The sequence below is a fragment of the Bubalus bubalis genome, chromosome 12 (genome assembly GCF_019923935.1).
Source record: "Bubalus bubalis isolate 160015118507 breed Murrah chromosome 12, NDDB_SH_1, whole genome shotgun sequence".
In the NCBI taxonomy this organism is placed as follows: Eukaryota; Metazoa; Chordata; class Mammalia; order Artiodactyla; family Bovidae; genus Bubalus; species Bubalus bubalis.
This window is the reverse complement of record NC_059168.1, coordinates 22,529,771-22,544,377: the sequence shown is the minus strand read 5'-3', so window position 1 is coordinate 22,544,377 and position 14,607 is coordinate 22,529,771. Positions and strand designations below refer to the sequence as shown.

Sequence of the window (14,607 nt, the reverse complement as noted above, 5' to 3'; positions counted from 1 at the left end):
GTCAATATATAAATAGTTCTTCAAACACAGGTGTATGGGATTGGTTTAAAACAGTGGTCCCCATCCTTTTTGGCACCAGGGACTGATTATATGGAGGACAGTTTTTTCATGGACCAAGGTCGGGGGTAGAGGGGAATGGTTTTGAGATGATTAAAGCACATTGCATTTATGTGCACTTTATTTCTATTATTATTACATCAGCTCCATCTCAGAACATCAGGCTTTAGATCGCAGAGGTTGAGGAGCCCTGGTTTAAAGGACATGTTCATTAGATGCCTTACTTAGTAAACTGTATGTTTCTTAAACTGTGCTCAGGGGTTTGTATAAAAAGTTCACATTTTACCTCCTGAAAAGCTATTTGCTTTATTTCTCTAAATAAAAATTTGGTTAGTTCCTTTCTAAGCTGCTTCCATTAAAAAAGAATGGATTTGTTATATTTACACTCAGAGCTATGTCACTGCGTCTATTGTCAGGAACTTTAGAAAATTAGAACATAGAATGCTGATGAAGAGTCACTATTGTCTGAGCATCAATCAACTTGAATTTAAAAAAAAATGTTTATTTTTGGCTGTGCTGAGTCCTTGTTGCTTCAGGGGCTTTTATCTAGTTACGGTGAGCAGGGGACCACTCGACATGTGGCGCATGGGCTTATCGTTGTGGTAGCTTCTCTTGTTGCAGATCATGGGCTCTAAGGCATGCAGGCTTCAGAAGTTGCAGCACATGGGCTCAGCAGTTGTGGCTCCCGGGCTCCAGAGCACATGTTTAGTAGTTATGGTGCAGTGGCTTAGTTGCGCTGTGGCATGTGAGATCCTCTCGGCTTAGGGATTGAACCCGTGTCTCCTGCATTGGCAGGCAGATTCTTTACTACTGAACTACCAGGAAAGCCCCCAACCTGGGTTTTGAAAAAATTATTTCTTTTTACTTTCTATTTCTGTTCTCCTCAAGGGCATCTTATTCTTTAAAGGATTGTGCTTTGTGACTGCAGGAAAATTTGAAAGACCTACAAACTTTCAATTGATAAATTCCCATCCCCGAAAAACAATCTACTTGAAGATGAAGCTTAATGACTCAGGGAAAAAAGCTGATGAAATTCACCAGCTTGCTCACATAACCAGAAATTTTTTTGTTAAAAAAGATTTTCTTTTTACGGTGTTGTGCATGTTCCTACTGCATGGCTTGAAACTGAATTCTGTATTAAACATCCCCAGTCCCAAGAGACAGACTACAAAGCCAGAAGAGTGACTTCAAAGATTTACTCTTGAGTTGAAGGGAACAGGGGAACATGGTGAGGCTCCATACACGCCTCTCATTTAAAGAGCACAACTTTCCTCACCACCTAGGAGGTCCAGTTTGGGTTTTATGTTTCTGCATATTGTTGACGTCTGTTCAGAGCTTGTGAATGGAACCTGATTGAAAGGTCTCTGAAGACTCCCAGAGAAGCAGAAGATATTAAGAAGAGGTGGCAAGAACACACAGAGGAACTGTACAAAAAAGATCTACACAACCCAGATAATCACCATGGTGTGATCACTCACCTAGAGCCAGACATCCTGGAATGTGAAGCCAAGGGGGCCTTAGGAAGCATCACTACAAACAAAGCTAGTGGAGGTGATGGAATTCCGGAATTCCAGTTGAGTTATTTCAAATCCTGAAAGATGATGCTGTGAAAGTGCTGCACTCAATATGCCAGCAAATTTGGAAAACTCGGCAGTGGCCACAGGACTGGAAAAGATCAGTTTTCATCCCAATCCCAAAGAAAGGCAATGCCAAAGAATGCCCAAACTACCGCACAGTTGCACTCATCTCACACGCTAGTAAAGTAATGCTCAAAATGCTCCAAGCCAGGCTTCAACAATACATGAATCGTGAACTTCCAGATGTTCAAGCTGGTTTTAGAAACCAGAGGAAACAGAGATCAAATTGCCAACATCTGCTGGAGCATCGAAAAAGCAAGAAAGTTCCAGAAAAACATATACTTTTGCTTTATTGACTATGCCAAAGCATTTGACTATGTAGATCATAACCAACTGTGGAAAATTCTTAAAGAGATGGGAATACCAGACCACCTGACCTGCCTCTAGAGAAATCTGTATGCAGATCAGGAAGCAACAGTTAGAACTGGACATGGATCAACAGACTGGTTCCAAATAGGAAGAAGAGTATGTTAAGGCTGTATATTGTCACCCTGCTTATTTAACTTATATGCAGAGTACATCATGAGAAACGCTGGGCTGGATGAAGCACAAGCTGGAGTTGAGATTGCTGGTAGAAATATCAATAACCTCAGATATGCAGATGACACCACCCTTGTGGCAGAAAGTGAAGAAGAACTAAAGAACCTCTTGATGAAAGTGAAAGTGGAGAGTGAAAAAGTTGACTTAAAGCTCAACATTCAGAAAACGAAGATCATGGCATCCGGTCCCATCACTTCATGGCAAATAGATGGAGAAACAGTGGAAACAGTGGCAGACTATTTTTTGGGCTCCCAAAATCACTGCAGATGGTGACTGCAGCCATGAAATTAAAAGATGCTTGCTCCATGGAAGAAAAGTTATGCAACCTAGACAGTATATTAGAAAGCAGAGACATTACTTTGCCAAAAAAGGTCCATCTAGTTAAGGCTATGGTTTTTCCAGTATTCATGTTTGGATGTGAGAGTTGGACTATAAAGGAAGCTGAGCGCCGAAGAATTGATGCTCTTGAACTGTGGTGTTGGAGAAGACTCTTGAGAGTCCCTTGGACTGCAAGGAGATCAACCTAAAGTCCATCCTAAAGGATATCAGTCTTGAATATTCAATGGAAGGACTGATACTGAAACTGAAACTCCAATCCTTTGGCCACCTGCTGTGAAGAACTGACTTATTTGAAAAGACCCTGATTCTGGGAAAGATTGAAGGCAGGAGGAAAAGGGGATGACAGAGGATGAGATGGCTGGATGTCATCACCGACTCAATGGACACGAGTTTGAGTGGACTTGGAGTTGATATTGGACAGGGAGGCCTGCTGTGCTGCAGTCTGTGGGGTTGCAAAGAGTTGGACATGACTGAGTAACTGAACTGAACTGAACTGAACTGAAGATTTCCATGGATTTGCTCCTTTGCCCTGTGTCTATGTAGGTTCCCAGCTATCCTTAGCTGTTTCTCTTTGAGGAAAGCAGAGCAAGCCCTTGCCAAAATTACGAAGTATGTATGTTACTCTCAATGATTTAATCTCCTCTTGGGAGGACCCTTTTAATCTCCGATTAGGGTCCATTTTTCTCTGCCCTCTTCTCTCTTCCCTCCCCTACACACTCACCATTTTTATTTTTTGGCCATGCTACATAGTATGTGGGATCCTAGTTCCCCAACCATGGATTGAACCTGCGCCCCCTGCATTGAAGCATGGAATCTTATCCACTGGACTTCCAGGGAAGTCCTGAGGGAAATCCTGGGACTTCATTATTTTAGTGCTCTCTGGAGTCCCAGTTTGTGATGAGAGCCCATCTGATATACTATTTCACATCAGCATCATACTGATATTACAACAAATGTTATCTTCTAATATGTAAGCACCACCTTACATCAAGGACTTTAAGTCCTTTTCCTCTCTAGTCTGTGTTTGCTAAACATGCTGATGCCCTTCAAGCTAGTTCTGCCTTCCTACCCAGTTCTGCCTTTTATGCATTGCTACCCATCCTACCAGTGCCAAGACCACCTACATCAGAATCACCTACGATGCTTCTTAAAATTCAAATTTGGGGTTTCCTCTTTAGAGCTACAGGGCTTTCCTTGTGGCTCAGCAGGTAAAGAATTTGCCTGGAATATAGGAGACCCGGGTTTAATCCCTGGGTCAGGAAGAATCCCTTGAGAAGGGAATGACTGCCCACCCCAGTATTCTTGCCTGGAGAAGTCCACGGATAGAGGAGCCTGGCAGACTACAGTCCATGGGGTCACAAAGAGTTGAATGCGACTGAGCAATTAACACTTACACTGTTTTCTTTAGATCTACTGTATACCCAATGATAGGGCCCAGTTATCTCCACTTTAATGAATTTTCCAGAAGATCCTTAGGTGAAGTGAAGTTGAAGAAGTATTGTTCTATGCTTTTAGTCACATCATTGCTTCCTTCTGAAATGCCCTTACTCTCTCTGGCTTCTGTTGTTTTTTCCAGTCCCTTCCTTTTATGGAATTTTCCATCTTCTTTCTCCTATTCATGGTCATTTGAGTAAATATCACTTGAAGACTGTAAATTTATCAGAAACAGGGACCAGGAATCAGTCCTCTTTGTGATCCCCACAGTGTTTGGTCTGGTGCTTTGCACTAGAAGCCGTTCAGTACATGCTTGAGAACAAATAAATGGTCTCCTCTCTAGAACTAGGAATACCAGGAGGGTTATACTTCACTCAAATGTCTGAAGGCACAATGTCAACAAGCTAGTGTGGGAAATATTTTTAGGTAGGAGATCTTTTTTGGTGACCCAGAAATAAATGCACACATATGACCTCATTTTTTTTCAGTGTAAGGTCAAACATCAGGAAAGATTGCTCTTTTCAGGGTGGATGGTACCTGAAATAGTTGCTATTGTCCAACATGAGACCCCTGAAAGTTTCATGGAAGAGATGATCTGAGGCCCACTTCTGGGAGGTCACTACATTTGAAATCTTTTGGTTGCAAGACTGTAGATGGAGCAGTTGGAGGTTTCTAGAAGCCCACTTGTATGACCCCAAGACCCCAGGTATGTTAACCTGGAAATGAGGTGGTCCACTTTGAGGGCATCCAGGTGTGGTCATGGTCTTACTGTCTGAATGCCTGAAAAGTCTCTCCTCTTCCATGATTCCCTAGTCATGGAAGAGTTCTGTCTTCTGGAAAGCAAGACTCACTCCTTGTCTCTTGTAATGACTTACTAGAATGTGAGCTTCTTTGGGGAATATCATCTTATATGTCTTTAAAACACAGTATCTGGCACATATGAGTGGCTAAGAGAAGCTTGGCAAACTTGTGAATGAATGTGTTGTTTTCCCATTTGTTTGGATTACTTACCAGTTAAAAAATTAAAAGATAAACATGTTTTGACCCCAAGACTATACATTTGTGGGCAGTGTTGAGATTATTTAAAAAAAAATGATTTATTGTCATTAGAGCTAAGTATTAACTTACTTGTTGGGCTAAAATTTGGTATCATTCTCTGCAGCTTTTTGGATTGCCTTCTTTTATTTTAGTTTTTGGTTGTTCACTGCTAGAATTTCATTCACCATTTTTTTTTTCTCCTGACTGAATGGAAAAACCTTGAGATTTTTACATGCCTTTGGAGGGATTTCTGACCTCAGATTTTAGCTGATGATCCCCTAAATGGATCATCTTTCCTTGTCACGTGATGAATGGGAGTGCTTACAAAAGCCTTCCTTGGGGGTGGGGCGGCAGGAGATGGGCAAGGGAAAGGTGAAAATCTCTGGATGAGGTGACGTTTATTCAGGTGGAAAGGAGGGGCAGCGTGAGAAGGTTATTTTGCATGAAGTACCTCAGTAAAGAGCTCTTTGCTAGGAAAGAACAGTATTGTTAATCTCTGTAGTGAAAACAAATAAACAAAAAGGTGTTGCCGTTCTTCATTCTTCTCCTCTACCGCATATTGATTGTGGCTTTTCAGTCTGATACTGGCCTTTGCTCACTTTAGGGGTATCCATCTTACCTAGGGAACATTTCTAAATGCATATGTCTAGGTCCAGCACCTGGATTCTGATTCCACATCAGAGATTTGATGAATCAGCACAAGGCCAACTGAGAAGTATTTTATTTATTTAATAAAAGCAGGTGCCATGCATCTTCCATGTAGCAGGGTATGCTCGAGGAACTGGGTGAACAAAAGAGACAGAAATCCCTACCCTTACAGAGTTGACATCTATGAGAGAGAGAGAGAATAAGCAGAACTGTTAAATAAAGTATATAATGTATAAAAAGTAGTAAGTTCTAAGATTTACAGAGATAGAGAACAGACTTGTGGTTCCCAAGGGGGGAGGAATTGGGAGAGAGATTGAAAATTTGAAATTAGGAGATACAAACTGTTACATATAGAATAGATAAACAGCAAGGTCCTACTGTATAGCATGCGGAACTACATTCAATATTCTGGGATAAACCATAATGGAAAAGAATATAAAAAAGAATGCATGTATGTGTATAACCAAATCATTTTGCTGTGCAGCAGAAATAAACACAGCATTGGAAATCAACTATAATTCAATAAAAAGTAGTAAGTTCTATATAGAAAAACAAAATAAGGGAAAAAGGGTCCCATGACTTTTCAGTAACATTTTTATTATCCTAAATTCTGAAATCATCTTTCCTTTTTGGCCACGTTGCCTGACCATTACCCCAGCTGCTACCTTTGATGAATGAAGAGGGTGTTTTCTGACATGGGACAGGGCCCCTGTAGTCTTTTAAGTCTGGGCAGGGGGCTTGAGCCCCTTACGTGATGTCTAACTGCTTGTCTCCCAGAGGACCTGTCCTCATTTTTCAGGAAGAAAAGTAGAAACTCTCTCTTTGGGGAAAAAATAAAGTAATAGCAGAGAGTTGCTGTGGGCACTGAAGGAGCTCCTTGGTGAAGTGTGGCCATGGCCTGATGGCCTGAGGGTGGGGGCCAGAATGGTAATTGGCACCCTCAGTGGATGATCAGATAAAGAAGGGCATCCTCTGGCATCATCTTTGTCTAGAAGCATTTGGAAGTGCTTGCATTTGTAGTGGATGAGAATTCATGGTTGTTACACTGTTGCCTTAGAAACAGATTCATTGCTTAGTTTTGAGGCTTTCGGTCAGCAAGAATTACAGAGGTGGGGATTCCAGGTCTTGATGGAGAGTCAAGGAGTTCCTTGGAAAAACCCCAGCTGCCGATCAGCAGAATGAGACTAGGCCACCTCAAGCACAGAACTGGTGAGAATGCCAGAGGTGTTTCCTCTCTGAGCTGGTTCTCCTTGCAGTCAGAACCACTAAAGCTCCCAGTGCTGTGCTACCTAACTACTCCTTGAACCTCTGCTATGGCAGTTTGATGAAGATCTGTCTGGCGAGTACATGCATCCATTTCTGTGACCTCTCCCTTTGCCATAGAGGGGCGGGCTCATTCAGTTTGATACCTGTTCACCGTCCTTTGTCCGTGACGTTCAGGTCTGTCATCTATAGGTGTTGGGGCTCTTTGGTTTGTTTTAAAATAAATAGTGAGCAGAAGATAATGTGAGTATTCTTGCTACTGTGCTGAAGGCTCATTTGGATGATGTAATGAACATTCCTAAGTAAGAACTGGCCCTGGATATAAGGGCTTATCTGAAACCACTGTGAAGATCAGACTACCTCTTGTTCAGAGTTCAGTAGATCAGGGTGAAAGATTAGAAGGTCAGGCAGCAGACTAATACATCAACAGCTACTATTTGCTGCTTAATTTTCATAGAAATAAATATTTGAGGAGACAGTGGCAAGAGTCAGATCTGTTTGCATCTGAGGCATCAGAATTGAGACAAAACATGGAGGGAAAAAATGAAGCAGGACTCATTTTTTGATGACACCTAACCCACATCCTCAGGGCTTCACTGGTGGCTCAGTGGTAAAGAAACCCCATATCCTCACAAGCATTTGGATTTGGTGTTAATTTAATAAAGAAAGAAACTGAAGTCCAGAGAGTTCTTTCCAGTTGCTTCATGACCAATAAGCTATAGCAGTGTTTTTTGGTCCATTGACCTCACAAATTAGACTACTGTGAAACCATCTTTTGAATATAATTGTGACATTTTTGAGTTAACCTCAGAAGTCCCCTTCCTTTTTATGTAATACCGATGATGATTTTTTTTTTTTTTTTTACTGCTCTGTCCACCCTTAGACATTCATACCCTTTTGGCTGGGAGCATATTGGGAGATGTTGGTTGGGGCAGGGCTTCTACTTGGAAGACTGAAGAGATTGCCCTGAGAGTATTTGCAGAAGAGGTTGTCAGGTAATTGCTAAAAGGCAGGAGAGTGGAAGCCAGTTGTCTCCAGGAACATTCCAGCCCACAGGTTACCTCCCAGCTGCGGATATGTGTCCATGTCAGTCTGCCATCCATAAGATAAAACTAGGCTTGTTGGAAACCTTTCATGGGACTTTTGCTACCTATCCCCACATAGAAGCCAAGAGGTTTTCCACTGAGCTAGTCTAAGCCCAAATCCAATCATTCTCAAAAGGTCACTATATACACCCTCAGGTGTGGTAGAATGGAGCAGGGGATTACATCAGTTTCAGAGACAGACCGGGCTTTGAATCTTAGTTACTGTCTGACTTTCAGCAAGTATGTAACCTGTCTGAACCTCAGTCTTTCCACCTACAAACAGGCTTACGGTATATTGTTAGGGGTGCTATTCACACAGACTCTAATGGAAATGGCAACATTAGGAGTTGTATAACAGGGAAGTGCTGGTTCCTGGAAGTATTAGATATAATAATTAGATATAGATAGATGTAAAAAATTTACCATGGTGTCTGGGACAGTGTTTAATAATGGAGCCTGGGATTACCATCTCAGGCAGTCAACTGTGATTTGTGATTTGCTGTGGTGTCATTTTGAAATGTGCTTCAAAGAAGGAAAATAGTTCAGGGCACAGAAAGCACAATATGCAAAGACCTGGAGGTAAGAAAGGGCTGTCCTGTTCAGGAAATTGAGAGAATTCCCATATTTTAGAACTCAAAGGCCAGATCCTGAAAGGTCTAAATAGCCTATTGAGGGGGTTTGCATTTGTCTTCAGGGCAGTAGGCCATAAAGAGTTTTAAGGGGAGTGAGAGAGTGTGATCTGCATTTTGGGAGGTTTGTTTTGGCTGAGATGTGAGGAATGGAATGATGAGCCTTGGCAGCAATTTCAAGGGAGTGGTTCATTCTATCCACCCTGGAGACAGGAGCAACTTTGTGTCTGTTTGGGTAGGCTCTGTGTGTTCTGTACTATTCCTTCTGAGCAAATTCTTAACCTTTCTGATCCTTACAGGTTACCAAAATGTTTTAAGTTGCAAATCTTCCAAAAGGATCACTGCAAATGTTTATTTCTCTTTTTTAAACTTTAGATCTTTACTATATCATTTTATATACCTGCAAGGCATTGGGATCATTGCCTTGATCAGACTTTTTTTTTTTTAAATAATAGGCAAATGCAGGCTCCCTTTTTTCTCCTCTTGTCTTTATAGTCTGTTCTTCAGTGAACCAGCAGAGAGATTATTTTAAAAGATAAATCAGCTCATATCACACTTCTGATTGGAATCTCCCTGTGATTCCCAAATCCCTTACAGTCAATGCCAATGTCTTACAGTGGCCTCCGTGGCCCTCATGATCTGTCCCTACTGAGTTTCCAGCTCCCCAGCCCTGCTTCTTTCCATCACTTCTCTGTCACCACACAGGTTTCTTCCTGGTCCCTAGACTATGCAAAGCACAATTCTCATCAAGATCTTTGTACCTAACTTGAAATTCTCTTCCTGCAAGTATCCACAAAGCTTGGGCCTCTTCTTCCTTCAGGACTTTGCTCAAATGGCACCTTATCAGAGAGGCCTTCTTTAAACTGTCCATTATAAAATCATGCCTTCCATGTGTGTGCACATACTGACACATACAACCTGGCACAGACACCATAACGTACAGACTTCCCGTCCTCTTGAAATTGCTCCCTACCCCCCACCATTACAGTGCTTTTTACCACCTGACATTTATATTTATTTGTTTCTTTCCTCCCCATTAGAATATAAGATCTGCAAAGACAGAGACTTGAAAACAAATTCACTGATGAATTCTCAGGACCTAGAAGAGAGCCCATCATGTCCTAAAATTTGTCTGGGCAGCTCTCATAAATCGTGGAATAAATTGATGCAAGGGAGTTAGAACTAGATCTGCCACTGTTCTTACAGGGATGGTTCAGAGTTACCTTGTTTTAAGAAGAGATCCTACAACCCACTCAAGCCGAGTCATGACTGAACAAGTAGATACACTGACCATGAACTGCATACTTTGAAAATATGTTTCTTCTATTTTTCCACCTTTTACTTAGAATGGGATCTGATCACCACAGCCCTCTGCTGTGTCTTCTTTAGTGTGAGGAAAATGTCAAAGCTTATCTCCCTGTAGCGATGAGCTTTAAAAAAAAAAAGTCTGCGGGGAGGGTGCTTTAGGTGATGCCAGAATGTGCTGGGCCAGGTAGGGGTTCTCCTGGGCCCTGGTGCAGTTTTCAATATAAGCCATCAGTAGTAAGCCTAGGGCAGAGAGTGTAGGCAAATGTGGGGGTGACTTAGATAGCCTGAGGCCATGAAGGGGTCTAACCCAGCTCTACGTTTGACTTTATGTCAGGCCACAGGACTAAGACCTGACTCAGGACCCTTCTTATCCCTATGTCATTGGATGTTATAACTGGCTTTCCAGACCAGAGTCACCCTGACTTGCAGCAGATCCTTCTTTGCTTCATTGTCCCCCACCCCATTCACCAAAACCCTGGAATCAGAGGTGATACAAGGTCACGGAGAGGCACAAACCTTGGTTACCTGAGCAGAGTGGTAGGTGGAGCACCATGAACCTGGATTCCCACCAGTGATGCTCCTGCCATATCCCGTTTCCTACAGCCCTTTAATCCCATAGGTACTTTTGGTCACTGTCATTTTGCCGCCTGAGCTAATTTAGTTGGAATTATTGCCCCTGTATTTTTAGGTCACTTGAGTCCTCTATAGAACTGATGTGTATTTTAGAATGACCATGAAAATTCTGACATTGACACAGAGAAGGAACATTTTATGGCTGGTAACACTGATTTCACAGCCTGTCAGGCAAGACCTGGGCAAGACACACGCACAGACCTGGGCCTGCTTATCTCCCTTTCCTGCCATGGGCAGCCTGCAGATTCTAGAATGAGATCTGTACACAGCTATGAAGAGCAGCGCTCAAACAACCAGATGCCCAGCTGCTAATGCATCAGAAGACCTGGTGTTGCTGAAAATTAGGAGGAAATGTGCTGTCATCAAAACATGCTCTTAAAAACTATACTTATTGTGTGGAAATATTGCCTTACAACAGATCTTTTTTCCCTTCAAGTGCAAATACCATTGAGCTTTGATTGCAGGCAAGCTGGAAGATTTCTCTGTGGTTCTAAGATCCATAGATTTCTTGTTGTTCAGTTGCTAAGTTATGTCTGACTCTTTGCAACCCTATGGACTGCAGCATGCTAGGCTTCCCTGTCCTCTATTTCTCAGTGTTTGCTCAGATTCATGTCCATTGAGTTGATGATGCCATCCAACCATCTCATCCTCTAATGCACTCTTCTCCTTTTGTCTTCAGTCTTTCCCAGCATCAGGGTCTTTTCCAATAAGTCAGCTCTTCACATCAGGTGACCAAAGAATTGGTGCTTCAGCATCAGTCCTTCCAGTGAATATTCAGGATTGATTTCATTTAGAATTGACTGGTTTGATTTTGCAGTCCAAGTGACCCTCATGAGCCATAGGAAACAATTGCATTAAATACAGTGTAAACTGTGCCCCAGAATTTAAGATCGTTACCATGTCATGCATTTGTAGGATTTTTAGAGTCTAAACTTCATAGCATCACTCTTAAGGCGATTTTGGCAATGAAACAGTTTTTGGAAGGTTGACTGTGTTAACCACAGTTTAAAAGAAAATCTGCCTTAGCAACAAGGAGAAAATTATTTAATGCGTCAAAACTTTGTGCTTTTCCTCATTGGCTGTCAGTGTGCATGCATGTGTGTTCAACAAGCCAAGGATATAATTGAACGTTTTCTTCCAGTAAGTCAGCTGTGTACATTGCTCATTGCTCAGTAAATGGGACTGCATGTAGAAAATCCACAAGTGGAGAGATTGGGCTGTAAACATTACCAAGGATTGCTTTATCACAGATGGATTCTTAGAGTCATGATTCACCATAGATGTTGTGATAGTCAAATATAAACAAGTCATTGGTAAATGTAATAAAAATAATTGGGTCACTTGAGTGCTTTGGGTCTGGATCTAATGATGTGATTTTCCTCCCCCCCCCTCCCCCTTTCTTATTCTCCCCAGTAGGTTGGGACAGCTGGAACTCTGCCATTGCCCAGCATGCTGCAGTTCAGTCTGTCACCCACCTTGTCGATGGGATTTCACGTGTTAGCCATGGTGGCTCTCTTGTTTTCCCATGTGGACCATATAAGTGCTGAGTCAGAAATGGAAGGAGAAGGCAATGAGACTGGCGAGTGTACTGGCTCCTACTACTGTAAGAAGGGGGTGATTTTACCCATTTGGGAGCCCCAGGACCCTTCCTTTGGGGACAAAATTGCTAGAGCGACTGTGTATTTTGTGGCCATGGTCTACATGTTTCTTGGAGTCTCAATCATTGCTGACCGGTTCATGTCCTCTATAGAAGTCATCACATCTCAAGAGAAAGAAATCACCATAAAGAAACCCAATGGAGAGACCACCAAGACAACTGTGAGGATCTGGAATGAGACAGTGTCCAACCTGACCTTGATGGCCCTGGGGTCTTCAGCTCCAGAGATTCTCCTTTCAGTAATCGAGGTGTGTGGCCATAACTTCACTGCAGGAGACCTTGGTCCTAGCACCATTGTGGGGAGTGCTGCATTCAACATGTTCATCATCATTGCGCTTTGTGTTTACGTCGTCCCGGATGGGGAGACAAGGAAGATCAAGCATTTGCGTGTGTTCTTTGTGACAGCGGCATGGAGCATCTTTGCCTATACCTGGCTTTACATCATTTTGTCTGTCAGCTCCCCTGGGGTCGTGGAGGTCTGGGAAGGTTTGCTTACTTTCTTCTTCTTCCCCATCTGCGTTGTGTTTGCTTGGGTGGCAGACAGGAGGCTTCTGTTTTACAAGTATGTCTACAAGAGGTATCGGGCTGGCAAGCAGAGGGGAATGATTATTGAACACGAAGGAGACAGGCCGTCTTCCAAGACAGAAATTGAAATGGATGGGAAAGTGGTCAATTCCCATGTTGACAGTTTCTTAGATGGAGCCCTGGTTCTGGAGGTTGATGAGAGGGACCAAGATGATGAAGAAGCCAGGCGAGAAATGGCTAGGATTCTGAAGGAACTCAAGCAGAAGCATCCAGAGAAGGAAATAGAGCAATTAATAGAATTAGCCAATTACCAAGTCTTAAGTCAGCAGCAAAAAAGTCGAGCGTTTTACCGCATTCAAGCTACCCGCCTGATGACCGGAGCAGGCAACATTTTAAAGAGGCATGCAGCAGACCAAGCCAGGAAAGCTGTCAGCATGCATGAGGTCAACACAGAAGTGGCTGAAAATGACCCTGTCAGTAAGATCTTCTTTGAACAAGGGACATATCAGTGTCTGGAGAACTGTGGCACAGTAGCCCTGACCATTATCCGCAGAGGTGGTGATCTGACCAACACCGTGTTTGTTGACTTCAGAACAGAGGATGGCACAGCCAACGCTGGATCTGATTACGAATTTACCGAAGGAACTGTGGTCTTTAAGCCTGGTGAGACCCAGAAGGAAATCAGAGTTGGCATCATTGATGATGACATCTTTGAGGAGGATGAGAATTTCCTTGTGCATCTCAGCAACGTCAAAGTATCTTTGGAAGCCTCGGAAGATGGCATCCTGGAAGCCAGTCATGTCTCTACCCTTGCTTGCCTGGGATCCCCCTCCACTGCCACCGTGACTATTTTTGATGATGACCATGCTGGCATCTTTACTTTTGAGGAACCGGTGACTCACGTGAGTGAGAGCATTGGCATCATGGAGGTGAAAGTTCTGAGAACATCTGGAGCACGTGGAAATGTTATCGTTCCCTATAAGACCATTGAGGGGACTGCCAGAGGTGGAGGGGAGGACTTTGAGGACACATGCGGAGAGCTCGAGTTCCAGAATGATGAAATTGTGTAAGTTCTTTTTTTTTATGCCTACGTGTGTGGTTGAGTACGTTTGTGGTTGTGTGAACATGTGTGTGTTTTTTAAAAACTAAATGGTGAAGAAAGAATGGATTGGTTACTATACAGAACCACTTTCAAAATACCAAAATATCCCAGCTTCTAGCTTATGTGCCACTGATCAATATACTATATCTGTCAAGATCCTAATGTGTTTTCCTTTTTACTTTTATGCATTTACAGTTTTTAAGTACGTTTATGGATCATGATGAAATGAGTCTTCTGACAGAATTTATGCACTTAATGATCGGTTGAAAAACTTGTATTCTGTCTTGATCATATAACAGACACACAGAAAGGGAATATCGCAAAAGGCACGTTATGTCCTAACTTCATTACTGAGTACAATTTGGGAAAGCCCAAAAATAATTTCCTGGCTACTAGGGTTCGCTGAAATGATTTTTGCTGCTTTTCTCTGACACTGTTTCTGTGATGGTCTAATGTTTCTGCTGAAATGCTAATGCTTAATTATAACTTAATGACCAATCCTGCCTTTTCAGTTTGATGCCAATGGAGAAAAGTCATGAAGTTCTTTTTTAGTTCTAGTCTGATTTTACTTTACATGGTTAAACAAACCCTTTTACCCTGCTGGCATAGGGATGGTGAGAGAAATAAAATTCTAAGTGTCTGAAATGACAAGGAGCAGGTCAGAGAAAAGAAGTGGGAAACGATTAAGTTTTCCTATTGACACTTCACAGTG

At 42.4% G+C, this 14,607-nt stretch overlaps 1 protein-coding gene across 10 annotated transcripts in view; it reads left to right on the top strand.

Moving 5' to 3' along the window:
* The window catches only part of SLC8A1 (solute carrier family 8 member A1), a 450,527-nt gene that overhangs the window by 80,007 nt on the left and 355,913 nt on the right, over window positions 1-14,607 (top strand). For 6 of the 10 annotated variants that reach the window (XM_025262267.3, XM_025262265.3, XM_025262269.3 and 3 more), the window contains one exon: window positions 12,028-13,859. In XM_025262267.3, coding sequence (XP_025118052.1) covers window positions 12,028-13,859 — 1,832 coding nt within the window. Of the gene's footprint in view, window positions 1-12,024; window positions 13,860-14,607 lie in introns of all 10 variants that reach the window. The other 4 variants (XM_025262270.3, XM_025262273.3, XM_025262271.3 and 1 more) reach the window with 1 other exon arrangement.